We start from the raw sequence: 16,716 nt of genomic DNA, 5'->3' as shown, positions 1-16,716 counted from the left end.
TAGGGTGTAACTAGATATGAGAAGGATCTTACTGAATGGAAGGCATCACTTCTCTTCCCAAAGGAGATATAGACTGGAGGCAAAGACAGTATAAGGTGGGAAGCACAATCAGGTAGAAGAACCTGTTTCAATATTCCTTTTCCCTTTAAAGACTGTAGGTTAGATAAGGGAGTAACAGGAGATAGAAATCCAACCTGCATAATAGAAGAAAGTACCATTCCCCATAAATTTTTCTTTTTTCCCCTCTGGAGGGAAGAGGAGGAGGCAAAAGGGCAAGGACACACCTTATCTCACCTCACAATCTCTGACCTTCCTTGGAACAGAAAAAAACATTCTAGTTCCCTGTTGCTATGGTGAAGAGAAAGGCATCCTTTTATTTTAGCCACTCACATCTCCTGATTGTTCTTCAGATTCATTTGGTAAGTGTGTTGGTCCATTACATTAGAAAAAAATTGAGGTCATTCACAAAGAGCTCCATATTCTCTTCTCTTTATGTAACATTAGTCAGGTGATTTTGCTAGTATCTCTTCCTTTTCCCTCTTCCTCCTTCCTGTTTCAAGTAGATTCTTTAAAAAAACAAAAAACAAAAACCCTACTGTTATATTTTCCCATCTTACTCATTCTGAACTTCCACTAGATCATTCAAACCCTATTCTCCATCTACTACTGCCCAATTCCTTATTCCCTTTTCCTTGAACCCATCTTTTCCCAATGTCCCACCTTTCCTCTTCTGGAATGCCTCCTCCATAATCAACAAACTTTGTTTTCATCTTAAATCTGTTTATTTTTCATTCCTTCCAACTTCTGACTCCCATTGAGTCCTAGGTCCTCCATGGCCGTGTTTTCCAGATCTTGTTGCCCTTTCATGGATGCCCCCAATTCATTGTTCTAAGTGGAATGTAGAGGGCTGAAACTCTTGAGTCGTTGCATTGAGGTCCGTTCAAGCACTTAGGGCTAATTACTTATTGGACAATACTCTATGGGTATATGCTTGGAAAATGGTCCTTCCCACTATCCTGTGCTGGCTCAATGATTGTTGTATACAGAGGACTGTAGGAGGGACTAGGTAGGGGGTGGAGTAAGATGAGCCAGAGTCACTTTTTGTGGTGGAGGAGGAAGGAGGAGGTTACAAAGATTCTCTTCCATCCCCTTCACTTCTACCCCTAAAGACCAAGAATAAAGATTAAGGACTTTTGCTTATCCCGACTCCGGCTGATTCTGGGGTGTCTGGGGTTCTAGCGTGGTAGTCACAGTGGAGGAGTTAGAAAATTCCTTACTCTCTCCCTGCTACTTCCAAATTTTCCCACCCCTTATATCATTCAATTCCTCCTACTTTGAGGTTCACAAAATACACATTTATGATCCAATCAAAATATTGGCAGCCCATAGCTTCAACCTCTAGGACAATATAGTTCCTTAGTAATTGAGTTTAGTATCTAGCTCATAGAGAGTTTTGATTCTAATTAAACTTCCAACTGAAGAGGTTTTGAGGTTTCTTTCACATAGCAAAGCTTCTGGTGTTGAATCCATTTCAACTGATACTTACAAGACAGGGGTTCCACTGCTCATACAAAAACTTACAATGTTTTCAAGTTATATAGCAAGAGGAGGTTATCTCCTAGAAGTTCAAGAATGCCTCCACTATCTATCTCTCTAAAGGAAAAGAAAATAGATTGTCCTGTGACAATCACAAAGGAATTTCTCTTTTAGTTACTGCCAGCAAGACTCTTACTGGAGTCCTCCTTAATAGGCTGGTCCTTCACATAGAAGATAGTCATCTACCTGAGAGCCAGAGTGGCTTCAGAAAGGGCCAAGGAATGATCAATATAGTGCTTGCTGCTCTATGACTCCAGGAGAAATGCTAGAAACAGAACAGAAGTCTAATGCAAAATTTTTATCAATTTGACCAAGGCCTTTGATATTGTCATTTGTGAGGACTTGTGGACACTCATGGCAAAATTTCATTAGTATTGCATGAGTTTCATTATGGCATGCTTGCACAGATTCTGGATAGATGATATTCTTATACTTTCTCAGTCACCAAGGGAGTGAAGCAGCACTGTGCTTGCTCCCATGTTTTTTGGCATGATGTTTTCAGCAACGTTGTCAAGACACTTTCAATGAAGACAAAAAAATGGCACCAAGGCCAGCTACTACACTGATGGTAAATTATTTAACTTGAGAAGGCTACAAGCCAAGGCTAAAGTGGAGGTAGATTGGTGTGTGACCTTTTGTTCACACATGACTGTGCACTCAACACAACCTCTGCGGCTAAGATGCAACAACGTATGGATCTATTCTCTGTTGTTTGTATTATCATTGACCTCATAATAAACACCATGAAAAAACAGGTTCCACACCTGCCACACTATACCACACCATGCATGTGTGGAATCACTGGTTACAGCAAATGGAGAAATTTTGGATCCCATAAATAAGTTCACTTACCTTGACAGTATACTTTCTAGGGATGTGTACATAGATCATGAGATTGATATGTGCATTGCCAGAGCTAGGCTCTGAATGAAAGCATGGGAGAAAAGAGTAATTAGGCTGTCTACCAAACTGAAGGTTTTCAGAGCTGTTGTCCTGACTTCACTCTTGTATACCTGGGAAAACTGGACTGATCACACAATAATGACAGATGGATGATTTAGGAGTTATTCCTATGTTGGCAAAAGGGTATCTCGCTTTACATAAGCAGACATTTCACAGACTTCTATGTAAAATGATTTTTACGTAATGTGAGTTTTCTCTCTTGTGTGGGAAAATGAGGGAGGAACAGAAGCAGGACAGGAATACACCTACGGAGGAAGAAGACCAGCACATGGTTCAAGGATACGTGAAGGAACAAAGCAGTAAGAGATGGAAGAGGAACATGTTGGGGCTTGGCTAGAACTAAAAGTAAGGACAAATGGAGGTAGACATGTGGGGACTAGACATGAATACAAACAGGAGAGGATGGTCTACAGGAAAAAGACAGACATGCAGGCAAAAGAATGGGGCAAAGCTCTTCTATCTCAGTGCTAGAGTTCTAAGGCCAAGTCCACAATCCTTCTACACAGAAGCAGTGGTATAAAGCTTATCTCTCCATGGCTCTGTTTTTCTGATTTCACTTTCAGGTTTTTATTATTTGTAGGGTGGGTAGAAGGCAGTGGAGAATGGAGCTGAAGGGCAGAAACAGAATGAGCATAGTACTTCACAGTAAAGTAAATATAAGTTTTTTTTTTTTGGGGGGGGGAAGTGAACTGCTTTCAAGATTCTTTACAAAAGTCAAATTTGCATAATGTAAATTTACATTGTGAGAATTGTAAATAATTTCATCTTTTAAAAAATGCCTTATTTTTTACATCATATTTAACTTCTCTCCTTCCCAGAAACTCTTGTAACAAAGAGCAAGAAAATAAAAAAAAATTTCAGCAAAATCAACCATATTTGATAATATATCCAATATTATACACTTATGCTCCTCCCACATTTGTAATGAAGAGACAACAGAGTAAAGGGCAGGACCAACCTTACTTATCACAATTATACACCATTCAGTTTTATATCACTGTTTTGTTTTTTTTTAATCATTGACATTATCATAGCATGCAGCCAGGTGACAAAATCGAAGAAGAGTAGGACTTGAAATCTTGGATAATTGAATTCAAATCCTGCCTTATACTCTTATAAGCCATGTGAAGAGGAGCAAGTCCCTTCACCTCTTTATGCCTCACTTTCCTCATCTTTAAAATGGGGATAATAGCACCCACATCACAAGAGTGTTACAGGATCATGAGTTAATATATGTAAAGTGCTCTGCAAATCTTAAAAAGTACTATATAAATGCTGTTATTATTCAATCATTGTACATCATTACCTGGTTCTATTTTCTTCCTTTTAGGCAAGTTCCCATATAATTCTTTCCACATTTCTTCAAATTTGTCATGTCTTTTGTCATGTCTGTGTCACTCACAGCAATATTCTATAACACTCAATCACCTTGATTCTTCTGGCTATTCTTCAATCATTGGGTACTAAATGTGTTTCTTTCTAGTTCTTTAAAAATGGTTAAGTATTTTGTTATACATGGAACATTTTCTTTTTTTTAGTCAGCTTAATTTTTTTTTGCATTGTTATTCAGTTTATATTCAGCATCTTATTTCTTTGAAAACAGAATTACTGATATTGATTTGTCTTAATTTTTGCCTTTTGCTTTTATTCCATAGTAATTTCATAATTTCCATTGCACCTTTCTTAAAGTTGAGCAAAACCAAATGGCACAGTGAAATTACATATACACAATTCCATCACTTAACTTCCCTTTTCTCTATTGAGAAAAAGACTTTTTTCCCTTTTGTTCATCAGGATCAAGATCATTAGAGTTAATTTGAGTTCAGCTACTTTTTAGTTTTGCTGCAGTGTAAATTTTATTTGTACCAATGGTTATGAGGACAGATAATGCTGATGCTGTGCAGTGCTTAAGAGCTCAGTCAGAGATGAAAGATGCCAATGTCATCTGGAGCCTGACTTTAGTTGTAATTGGACTTTGATGACTCTGGAAGAGAAAATGAGGCTGACAACTTTGTGTAAATTCTGCCTCACTTAAACCAACTCAAGACATCATCTCATGATGTCATTGGTTCTCACTGAAAATCAAAGATAAGCAACTTTATTGTAATCATGCTATATATTGTTGTGCTTTGCTCTATTACTTAAGCAATGCATACACATTTTCCCATGTTTCTCTGAATTCTATTCGATTAATATACAATTATTTATTCTGCTATTTTCCAATATGTAAAAATCCACTTTGTTCCCAGTTTTTGTTTTTCTGTCACAAAATAACTTTTGGTGCAAATATGTCTTTTATGTCTTTTAAAAGATTATATTGAGTGGCTTGAATTAAACCTTTCATTTTTCTTGCCAATTTTTTTTTTTTTTGAGCAGATTCAAATTAATTCTGTGACCTTAAAGTTGTATTCAAGGTAGGGATTAGTTTTCTCCAAAATGGCTTTTAATGTATTTATTTTAAGTTTTCAGTAGAGGCTTTAATCATGATGCTTTGGAATGAAGTCTACTTTGAATCTGGTATTTTTCCCTTTTCTCTCCTCTAAATAGCAAACTTAAAAGAGAAAATAATAGTCTGAATGCCGATAAAAGAGGTAGGTACACACACACTGCTTTTGTGACGGTGGGGATATATATGGTTAAACTTTACTGGATCTAGGATCCTTTAAGAATTAGAATTGATTTAGAATTGAAACTTCTCTGGGGATTGTGCAGATCACTGAAATTTGCAATGAGGATTAATTAAGTGTTAATAAATCTGAAGGCTGCAATGGGCAAAGGCTTTGTGATGGAAGAAGCTTGTGTGAACATTTTATCAAGGTGATTGGTAGTGAAGAGAAAGTTGAAACAATTGGCTTAAAAAGAAAATATATATTTTTTTAAGGTTGGGAAGACATGTTTGTAGGAGAATACAAAAATGTGGGGGAAAGAGAAACTGAAGATATGTTAAGATAGATGTGATTACTGATGGATTAAGAGTACTGTCAGATGCTAGAAATGGATTTAGAGATTTTATATTCATATGAAAAACTAAAATATAGGAATGGGCTATTGAAGGAAGTAGTGGATTTTTCACCAATAAAGTTTTGATGAAATAGAGAATGACTACTAATTGGAGATTCTTAGATAAAGCATGGGTTGAACTATCTTTGAGCTTTCTTACATTTGTTTAATCATACTTGTGTATAGCTTTGCCTCCAACATATTCCAGGACAAGGACATTTTCTTATTATTTAGCACATATGTGTATGTATGCCTATGAGTCTCGTTTTTCCTTTTTTATTTTTAGGATTAAGTGACTTGCCCAAGATCACACAGGTAGTAAGCATTAAGTGTCTTAACAACTTAAAAGTTGGATATGAACTCGGGTCTTCCAGATTCCAGTGCCCGTGCTCTACCCACTGCGCCATCTAGCTGCCCCTCACTTTTCCTTTGAACTTTGTTATCCCAAGAGCCTATCATAGCTTTTGGCACATAATCAAACCTTATTGACTGAATAGGGTTTTAAAAAAGAACAGTATCCTCTGTCTTATGAGAAGTAAACGATGTTTTCATTTGTGACCCTATGTCCTTTGAAGCTGATTCCTTAGGATCTTTAAAAACTGTTGAAGAGATAGCTTGCTTTAAGGCAGAAGGTGGCGCTGTCCAGTGGAAAATAAAAGTGGGAATAAGTAAAACCCAAGAAATGGCTGGGTGGGTGTTCTGGCTTACCAGAGCTCCAACAACACTCCAGTCTGTGGGTGGGTGAGGTGGAGAGACTGAAAGGTCAAAATGAGCCAATTTGAGGGGTGGAAACCTATCACAGAACTAGGGATATCACCCCCTAGTAGTAAGTCAAAGTACTACTCAAAAGAAAGAGGTAGAAACCAGAGCGGAAACGGTTTGTAGACCCGGAACCGTTTTTTAACTTACAGTCCCTCTCTGAGAATTTTCTTTTGTGATTGTCGATTGATCCGGAAGGACAGGGAACGGAAATGATTGGCAATTGGCCGAACGCAGAAGGGTGGAGCTCAATTCAGCAAGTGGCTATTGAAGCCGGATATGACGATTCCGGAAATAGCTAGCCAAAGTTCGTTCTTGCTTGTTCTTTCGGTGGGCGGGGTCGAGAAGGCTGGATTCACCCAGTCACCGCCTTCTCCACTACTCCAAAAGCCCAGCTCCTCCCTTCCGGCCACAACCAACTGGTCGCCCCCTGCCGCCCCTACAGTGTGACACACACTAGAGCGGTCTGTGCGTGGAAGCTCCACCCCGCTACTTCCCCAGCCAACTCCGACATCCGGGGCTTACGCCACGGCCCCTCCCTCCTGGCGCTTTCATCCTTCTCAGTGCGGCCTTGGGCGGGGTTTCATACGCTCACGTCCACTTCCCCCGGGCACAGACCGAGGTCGCCCTTGGGGGTCCCTCGCTCTAGGACACGGAAACTGGCACCCCCACCAGCGCTGCGACGGCTCCCGCCTTTGATCTCAGCCCCTGTGCCGAAACCTCGGGAGCTCGCGCTCCGTTTTGTCTCTGCACCCCCTCACCGCGTCCCCGCCTTTCACCCCTTCCCTATCCCTAGCATGTCCAACCTGCCGAGGGTCGTCCTGAAACCTCCCGAGGACGTTTCAGGCAGCGCCGCCCCGCCATGGTAAGTACCCGGCTCCTCGCCTCCCCGCCTGTCCCCGGGCCTGGGCCACGGCCCTTCCCGAGAGCGTCCTGTCCTCCCCGCGCCGAGGTTCCTCCCCCTCCCCCATCGAGTCGCCGCCCCCCCCCCGCCCTCGCAGGACCGTCGCCTCAGAAGAGCTTCTAGAGGACTGCCATCATGGCCGATGGCGCTGCGTGGCGGCGCGCGTGTCCTGCGCAGGGTTCTCGAAGATCCGGCAGCCACAATGGTGGGAGCCCCGCGGAGGGCGGGCCCGGTTTGGAGAGCGCGGCAAAAATCGTAGCCTTTGTGAGCCTGCGGCAGGCGAGGGCTTGCGGCTCAAAGCGGCGCGGCCCTCGCGGGGCAGGAAGCGAGCGCCGAGGGCGGGCCTTCCGTGATGAGCAGCGTATTTGCTGCGTCTGGGGAGAAGGAGAAAGATGAAGGCGTGGTCCCGAGCCCGAAAGGGCACCTGGAGGTTTCCCCAGTGAGAGCCAGACCCCACAGGGAAGCTAATGCGGTGGGAGGGCTCGCGCGGCTGTCAGTGTGACTGGGGAGCACCTCCTCCAGGTCAGTTGTTAGGCCAATCAGGAGGCAGGCATCTCCAGCTGCTGAAATTGACATTGAAGTTCGCTCCTGGGCTGGTGGTGCCGAGTGGTGCAAGCAGTAGGCTTTTGGATGCCTGGAGAAAGGAACCCGGAAGAAGAGAAAGCAAGTGGTGATGTCTGAAGCAGCGCTCACTAAACTTAATGGAGCGCCCTTTGGTTGACCTAGTGGAGAAGAGAAGGCCACTATTCTCTCAGTTGTGCAGACGTGGAAATCGGTTCCTAGAGCTTCATACTTCAACAAGCCAGGATTAGACCCCATCTATTACTCTTGCTTTCTGACACCAAATCCATTGTACTTTTTTTAAAAAGCATTTGTATGAAGAAACATTTTTTTTCCTCCCAAAATGGTCTGATTAACCAATTGTACCATACAATTTGCTTAGCATGTAGGGTGAGTTGTCACCTGATCTAAAGAAACAGTCTGATTGTCAGCAAGGAATTTTTAGTGGATATTCCTAAAAAATTATGTAGGTGCTGACAGCAATTAATGATGGAAGAGGAAGAAAGGAAAAGTATTAAAACTGTAGGTGCTTTCCAGTATTTTATTTGGTCCTTACAATAACCCTGGGCGGATACGATCCTTTTTTACAGTTGAGGAAACTGAGGCAGACAGGTTATGAAACACCCAGAGTCACCCAGTTAGTAAGTGACTAAGGCTAGATTTGAACTCGGGTCTTGTGGACACTTGGCCCAGGATTTTGTCCACCATACTAACTAGCTCCATCAGCTGAGAAAATTATTGAAGATGCTTCAGTCACTCCAGAAAGGTGACAGAGACAAGTGATTCAGATCAAAAAAGGCAAGCTGCCCGAGTCTTGGAATGGTAGAAGATGATTTCTTATTTCATAGAAAATTGAAAAGGAAGATCCAACCATTGGCATCTCTTGAAAGTTCCTTTCAGGGATAGACTAATGAGGGAAAAAAGGATGCTGGTGATCATTTTCTTGTAATTAGGCTATTTCCCTAGTCAAGGAATTAATGGTAAAAGGAAGAACATCCTCATCTGGATATAGTTAAGAGGATAGCCAGGAGTTGGATAAGTATTTGTGATCTTGGGAGGAAGGATAGCACAACAGAGAATTTTACATTTTCTGCTCTTAGAGGGTAGGAAGAGAATTAGCGTTTATATACATTTACTATGTGCCCAACATCATCCCTCTTTTGCAACTGAGAAAACCGAGAGGATAAAAAGAACAAACTGAAGTGACTTGTTCAGGTTCGCCAGTGTCTTGAGGCCCGATTCCAGGGCTAGCGCTCTGGCGCCCCCTAGCGACCTCAGATTGCAAGAGCAGAAAAGAGGTTTTGGTTTATAATCTACTTTAGTATTCCCTTCAGAGCCTAGCATAGTGCTTTTTATATGCATTTTTCATGAATGAATGTGTTTATATGTATACATTTTAAGCATAATGAGAGAATAGGAAATGAGAAATGCCGAATAAGTGGCATACTAAAGAGAAAACAATTTTTTTTAAAATGTTGAATAAGAATTACTTTTTTCTATCTGCCCAAGACAGTATTCTTTTAAAAACAGACTGTGTTCCTTTACTTTCATTTTCCTCGTATTTACATAATAAATGTTTTAAGCTCTGTGCTTAATGACGTGATAGAAGAAACGGTTTTAATTTGTTGACCTATTTTAAGTGTTTCAAGCTTTTCTTTTTGTCAAATATTTAGGATTTATAAGGGAAATTCAGCATTTTGCCTAATTAAATCAGGTTTTTTATATATATTTATCTGTTTATGACTTCCATTTTACTCCTCTGCCCACTCAATATTTTCATTGTCCTGAGGATTTTATTCTTTGTTTCTTATTTATTAGTTTTTCTTTTCCTCATCCAGATGACTTTCATGATAGGTTATGATGTTAGGTCTAGCCCAGCCTTTGAGTACACGATCTGACGTTTTGGAGCCATTTGTTTTTAATTTTAGTAACTTTGTGACTTTAGTAACTTATTTTTAGTAACTTTGTCAAATTCTTATTGATTAATTCAATTTTTAAAAAATTAAGATATGAAAGGGAGATACATTACATATCCAAATAAAATTTATCAAGTTACCTGTCTTTATGTATTTATATTTGTTAGCCTTTTTATGTATTAGAAACCCATTTTTCTACTTACATTCTAGTTAAAAAATTTTTTAAAGGACAGGTTAATCATTTGACCTAGTATTATAAATCTGGACTTAATGAGACTGTCCATATTCTCTTAATATTATATTTAGGCTGAAATGAGTTGCTGCCAATGTTAGCTAGGTTTGCTTAGCTGATGCATATTTTCAAAAATTATTAGGAGAAATTAAATTTAAAGTTTTGAAGTATATTTGAACTTTGAATGACCATACAAATCAATACCAGCTCATCTTAAAATAAATTAAGTATAGCTTTTTTTTTTTTTTAAAGTGAAAACTTTTATTAAAAAGTGGAAAGCCTTGGGATTCATACTGAGTAAATTTCAACTATTGATGCTTCTGGCTGTTGGTAGTGTAAGACACCTTCTGAGACAAACAGATGTTAATTTTGAAATCAATTAGTCTTTGTATTTTAAGTCTTTTTTAGTCTTTGTATTTTAAAATGTGTTTTGTAAGTGTTCTTCTTTGGGTTTCAGAGTCCTATTTAAAATTAGGAAAGATAGGGATAAATGTTCTGTGTAGGCTCCATTCTACCTCCATGATTTTGAGATTTTTCTATTTATTTGAGGAAATATATATTTGATCCCATTTATTGTATATCTTGGTATTCTGTGTTTCATTTTCATTTTCAAGATTTTTCTCAGCCCATTGTCTGGAAATCAAATTTCCTTTTTTATTCTAGCTGGTTGAGTAAGTATATGTTTACATGCTGAGTGGCAAAACCACTTTGTACTTCTGCAGGGAACACTTGAGATGGAGAGGAAAGTGAACATTGGCTCGAAACTAGGAACTATCAAAATTAAGGAGAATCGTGACTTTTAGAAGATACATTGCATGATATATTTGGAGCTCCAAAAATCTCTACAACTTAGAATTTCAACATTGTTATTTAAAACAAGTAATTGTTAAGAAATTGTAGATAATATTATTAACCTCTATACAAATTATAACAAATTTGTTACAAAACAAATTCTGTTTTGAATGGGGCTTCGAGTTTTATGGATATTAGCGACAGACACTTATTTAGACAAATGAATAAAACCTTTTAATATATGTATTTTATATATATAATGTATATAATATATATACATATTTAAATTTTAGAGTCACCAGTAAGGACATTATAAGAGTCCTCAAATTAATAATACTAATAATATAATCCTAATGGTTCTTGGAGATCTGCTGTTGTGGCAGTATTCAATTGAACCAACCTTAGTGACTTTCCACTATTAGGTCCTGGGGGACCCATTACAAAAGAATTACAATGTGTAATCTCTGCCCTAAAGGGGTTTATTTTTGGACTCACAAGAGATCACAGTGGAACAAATGGAAAATAGTCAAACTGAATAACATCTAGCTATTATGTGACCTGTGACATTCTTTTCAATTTTAAGAATTATTTTCTTTGAATTGGACAGAAGAGTCTTTGGAGATTAAAAATAAAAACTGATGTACCCTGGGATGGTTTGGAATGGTACCTCGAAGATAAAACAAGCTCTTATATGAATATATCTTTTAGAGCTTGAAGGAACTCTGGTCATCTAGTCTAACTTATTTGTGTTATAGATAAGGAAGTTGAGGCACAGAGAGGTTAAATGACTTACCTACTGTGGTCACAGTAATTTGATTCTAGTTTATCTTTCCAGGCTTATTTTACATAATTTTCTTCCTATTCTAGCTAATCTGGCTCACTTGTTCTTAAAATGCCACTTAAAATATTGCCCTACCTAAGAGTTCTTGTATTTGGTTCTTCCCTCAGTATGCCTTCCTCATTTCTGCCTTTTAGACATCTTAGAGTTTCCTTCAAATCTGATCTCAGATATCATCTCTGAGAAGCCTTTCCTGATTTTTCCCGTTCTGTTTCCCTTTTCAAATTACTTCTATTTGTTTATAAGCTCTTCTGGGGTAGAAACTGTTATTTTGCTTTAGCATCTCCAACAACCAGCACAGTGCCTTACACCTGAACAAGATAATGTTGTAACACTGAATATTGTCATAAGGTCTCTGGGATCTTATGGGCTACAATAATGCTGCATAAAGAAGAATTCCACTTTTGGTATAAAGGAAAGATTACTGGATTAGGAAAAAGGAAAGTTGAGTTCTAATCTTGCCTGTGTAGTAAACTGTGTGACCTTCTTTACTTATTTGAAATTTCTAGTACTGGACTTGATGATTTGTAAGGTATCCTCCTTTAGTAAATTAATCAGTCTAAGAATTAAGACCTAGGGGTATTTAGAACCATTGGCAGAAATAGAAGGTATGCTAAAGTAGGAGAACCAGGATTCTGTAGTGTATTTGAAACATGGAAAATTTCAAGTGGGTAGAAGTGGTTACTAACATCAAAGTCTAGTAAGTTCCAGGAAAAATAATAGAGAAAAGACTTTGGACGTAATCAGTGTGTTGTTGCTGTCCTTTTGAGAGTAGCACATCAGAAGACTTGCTTAGGAAAGTAGGAGGGAATAGAAAAGCAATGAAAGTATCAGACAGAAATCGTTCTTTCTAGAAGTCAGTTTTCCTTAATGTCAGTCTTTGTGGTGTTTCCTTTTCATTGTTGACTATGCTCCCAAAGTATAGAGTACTGCTGAGAGAAGACAGTATAAACCTTCTGATTTATGAAAGTACTGGAGATACAAAATGGGACAAAATAGAATTCTTGCTCTCAATGTCTAATGGGAGAGTGAGAATATAAACATAAAAAGATAGATAAGATATATTTTAAATTATTTTCAAGAAAATTCATTTCTTTCTTTGCCTTCCCCCCCCCCCCACTTTGAGAGAACAAGAAAAATAAACTTTTAGACTCTCACTTTTCTATCATGAGGTGGGTAGCATATCATGATTCATCCAGACTCTCAAAGTTGATTATACTGTTGATTGATGTTCTTAAACACTTACTTGCTCTCTGGCCTTGGACAAGGCATTTAACCTCAGTTTCCTCACCTGAAAAATGGGATAATATCTATTTCCCAGAGTTTTGAGGATAGTTCTTAATGAAATAGACACTTAAATATTTCCATTATTTTTTTCTTGTCAAAAAATTGCAATAGCTGGTTTTTTTGAATTTATCAACACTAGGCTATTTTGCTTCTCTTAACATATGCTATTTCTGAGCGGTACCAAATTACTTCTTTGTAGTCTAGTTTGATACCTGGTTCTATTAAGAACAGAGATAAAATATTGGAATATAGCATATTCTATGAATCACATTCTTTGATCAGCCAATAAATTTTGTAGGAGTTGAGGAGGGATTGATCATTGAAAGCTGGGGTGAGCAGTCAGTCTTCTCTCTTTGAGGAGAAGAAGCTGAAAGTGGGCTGTTGAAGGAAGGTAAGTAGAGAGTAAGATGGGGAATGGAAGCATTGTAGATGAGCAGAACTGATCACACTATGTGTATGGAACAAGTTTGGCCAGAACAGATGATTGCTCTAGAAAAATAATAAAGAGATGAGTTTGGAAAGGAAGTTGACTACCAGATTACAGAGGGTCTTAAATGTTCAAATAAAAACTTTAAAATGATGTTTAAAACAGATTCATCTATCAGTGGTATATTAGATGATTTGGTGGGCTTGAGGGAGAGTTTTGGAGACTCAGAAATCCATTGAGATTACTATAATAGCCTAGTTATAGGAGTGCTTTCTGTGGGATGAAGAAGGTATCGATGCTGTCCACCTTATTAGGGCCTTTGCAACTTTCAAATCATTTTTTGTATTTTTAATAGCTTGTTACTTTCAAAAATAGTTAACATTCACCCTTACAAAACCTTATGTTCTAAATTTTTCTCCTTCCTGCCACAGCCTCCACTAGATAACAAGTAGTGCAATATAGGTTAAAATGTGCAATTCTTCTAAACATATTTCCACATTTTCGTGGCATTTTTTGTTTTTTAAAGGGAACTCTGTGTACTGACTCTTCTTTTGATCAAACAACATTTGTTAAGAGACTATTAATAAACATTTATTAAGAGCCTACTATATACTAAACATGTTTAAGTGCTGGGGATACAAAAAGGGGCAAAAAATAGTCCCTACCCCTGGGGAGCTTATAATATGATGAGTATGATGAGGCAATTAACATGCAAATATATATAAAACACATTATGTACTGGATAAAGAGGAAATAATAACAAGGGAAAAAAGTGGAATCAAGGGAAAGCTTCTTTTTTTTTTTTTTTTTTTTTTTTTTTTTTGCAGTTAAAAAATGACCATTTATATTTTTAAAAATATGTAACTGAAACCACTCTAATTAGACTGTTTGATGCTTTGGATGTCAACACATACATTTCAATAATGAGACACAAGGTGAAAGTAACCCACAAAGGTTTTTAGAAAGGTCAAGGTCTTTGGCCCAGAAAGTTGTTCAGCTGCCCAAAGAACAATAATTAATAAATTATTGTTGAATGAATAATGTGGCTGAATGAATAAAGTCAAGTACATATAGAGACATAAATACCTAAAAATTTCGAACATTAAGGTTCTGTTCAGAATTCTTAATCAGAAGAATTTGCACAATCTGTGGGAACAAAGATTGCTTAGTAAAATAATAGTTTAAAGAAACTGGAGAAAACAATTAACAATTGACATGTTTATTAAAATGAGTTTTATCTCCTTATTACCTTCATTTAATAGTGTAGTTAAACTTGACCACTCCATATTTGAGTTTTAAAAAATCATTTTCTCATTTTTTTAAATAGCTTTTTATTTACAAGTTATATGTATGGGTAATTTTACAGCATTGACAATTGCCAAACCTTTTGTTCCAATTTTTCCTCTCCTTCCACCCACCCCCTCCCCTAGATGGCAGGATGACCAATAGATGTTAAATATATTAAAGTATAAATTAGATACACAATAAGTATATATGACCAAACCGTTCTTTTGCTGTACAAAAAGAATCGAACTCTGAAATATTGTACAATTAGCGTGTGAAGGAAATCCAAAATGCAGGCAGGCAAAAATGTAAGGATTGGGAGTTCTATGTAATGGTTCTTAGTCATCTCCCAGAGTTCTTTCGCTGGTGTAGCTGGTTTAGTTCATTACTACCCCATTGGAACTGATTTGGTTCATCTCATTGCTGAAGATGGCCAGGTCCATCAGAATTGATCATCATATAGTATTGTTGTTGAAGTATATAGTAATCTCCTGGCCCTGCTCGTTTCACTCAGCATCAGTTCGTGTAAGTCTCTCCAGGCCTTTCTGAAATCATCCTGTTGGTCATTTCTTACCGAACAATAATATTCCATAATATTCATATACCACAATTTATTCAGCCATTCTCCAGTTGATGGGCATCCACTCAGTTTCCAGTTTCTGGCCACTACAAAGAGGGCCGCCACAAACATTCATGCACATACAGGTCCCTTTCTCTTCTTTATGATCTCTTTGGGATATAAGCCCAGTAGTAACACTGCTGGATCAAAGGGTATGCACAGTTTGATAACTTTTTGAGCATAGTTCCAAATTGCTCTCCAGAATGGTTGGATGTATTCACAATTCCACCAACAATGTATTAGTGTCCTTGTTTTCCCACATCCCCTTCAACATTCCACATTATCTTTCCCTGTCATTCTAGCCAGTCTATAATAGGTGTGTAGTGGTATGTTAGAGTTATCTTAATTTGCATTTCTCTGATTAATAATGACTTGGAGCATCTTTTCATATGGCTAGAAATAGTTTCAATTTCTTCGTCTGAGAATTGTCTGTTCATATCCTTTGACCATTTATCAATTGGAGAATGGCTTGATTTCTTATAATTAAGAGTCAATTCTCTATATATTTTGGAAATGAATCCTTTATCAGAACCTTTGACTAAAAATATTTTCCCAGTTTATTGCTTCCCTTCTAATCTTACCTGCATTAGTTTTGTTTGTACAAAAACTTTTCAGTTTGATATAATCAAAATTTTCTATTTTGTGATCAGTAATGATCTCTAGTTCTTCTTTGGTCATAAATTCCTTCCTCTTCCACAGGTCTGAGAGGTAAACTATCCTGTGTTCCTCTAATTTATTTATAATCTGATTCTTTATGTTTAGGTCATGAACCCATTTTGACCTTATCTTGATATACGGTGTTAAGTGTGGGTTGATGCCTAGTTTCTGCCATACTAGTTTCCAATTTTCCCAGCAATTTTTGTCAAACAGTAAGTTCTTATCCCAAAAACTAGGGTCTCTGGGTTTGTCAAACACTAGATTGCTATAGTTATTGACTGTTTTGTCCTTTGAACCTAACCTATTCCACTGATCAACTAATCTCTTCCTTAGCCAATACCAAATGGTTTTGCTAACTGCTGCTCTATAATATAATTTTAGAACTGGTACAGCTAAGCCACCTTCATTTGTGGTTTTTTTTTTTTTTTTTTTTCATTAATTCCCTTGAAATTCTTGACCTTTTTTTTTCCCATATGAACTTTGTTGTTATTTTTTCTAGGTCATTAAAATAGTTTTTTTGATTGGTATAACGCTAAACAAGTAGATTAGTTTAGGTAGTATTGTCATCTTTATTATATTTGCTCGCCCTATCCAAGAGCATTTAATATTTTTCCAATTGGGGAAAGCTTCTGATAGAGGATAGGATTTTAGTTGGTAAGTCGGTCACAGCAGGGAAAGGGAGTGTTCTAGGTGTGGGGGACTGCCAGAGAAAATTCTTGGAGCCAGAAGATGGAAATTTTTGTTTGTGGAATAACCAGGAGACCATGTCACTGGATCAAAGAATATGTGTCGGGGTAAGGTATAAGACAAACAAGATAGATAGGAGGAAGATAGATTATGAAAGATTTTAAATGCCAAATAGAGCATTTGGTATTTACTCC

At 37.7% G+C, this 16,716-nt stretch overlaps 1 protein-coding gene and 1 long non-coding RNA gene across 3 annotated transcripts in view; one reads left to right on the top strand and one right to left on the bottom strand.

Moving 5' to 3' along the window:
• Positions 1–349: 349 nt before the first annotated feature.
• Positions 350–6,673, bottom strand: LOC116423408. The gene is made up of 2 exons (XR_004234010.1): positions 6,469–6,673; positions 350–566 (listed from the first exon to the last, which is right to left on the bottom strand). It is a non-coding gene; the product is annotated as an uncharacterized LOC116423408 (long non-coding RNA).
• Positions 6,674–7,097: 424 nt separating this feature from the next.
• Positions 7,098–16,716, top strand: part of LRIF1 (ligand dependent nuclear receptor interacting factor 1) — a 35,188-nt gene continuing 25,569 nt past the window's right edge. For both annotated transcript variants that reach the window (XM_031967261.1, XM_031967260.1), the window contains exon 1: positions 7,098–7,183. In XM_031967261.1, coding sequence (XP_031823121.1) covers positions 7,116–7,183 — 68 coding nt within the window. In that variant the 5' untranslated portion in view covers positions 7,098–7,115. The remainder of the gene's footprint in view (positions 7,184–16,716) is intronic.

The sequence above is a fragment of the Sarcophilus harrisii genome, chromosome 4, assembly GCF_902635505.1.
Source record: "Sarcophilus harrisii chromosome 4, mSarHar1.11, whole genome shotgun sequence".
In the NCBI taxonomy this organism is placed as follows: Eukaryota; Metazoa; Chordata; class Mammalia; order Dasyuromorphia; family Dasyuridae; genus Sarcophilus; species Sarcophilus harrisii.
This window is presented reverse-complemented; position numbering and strand designations above follow the sequence as displayed.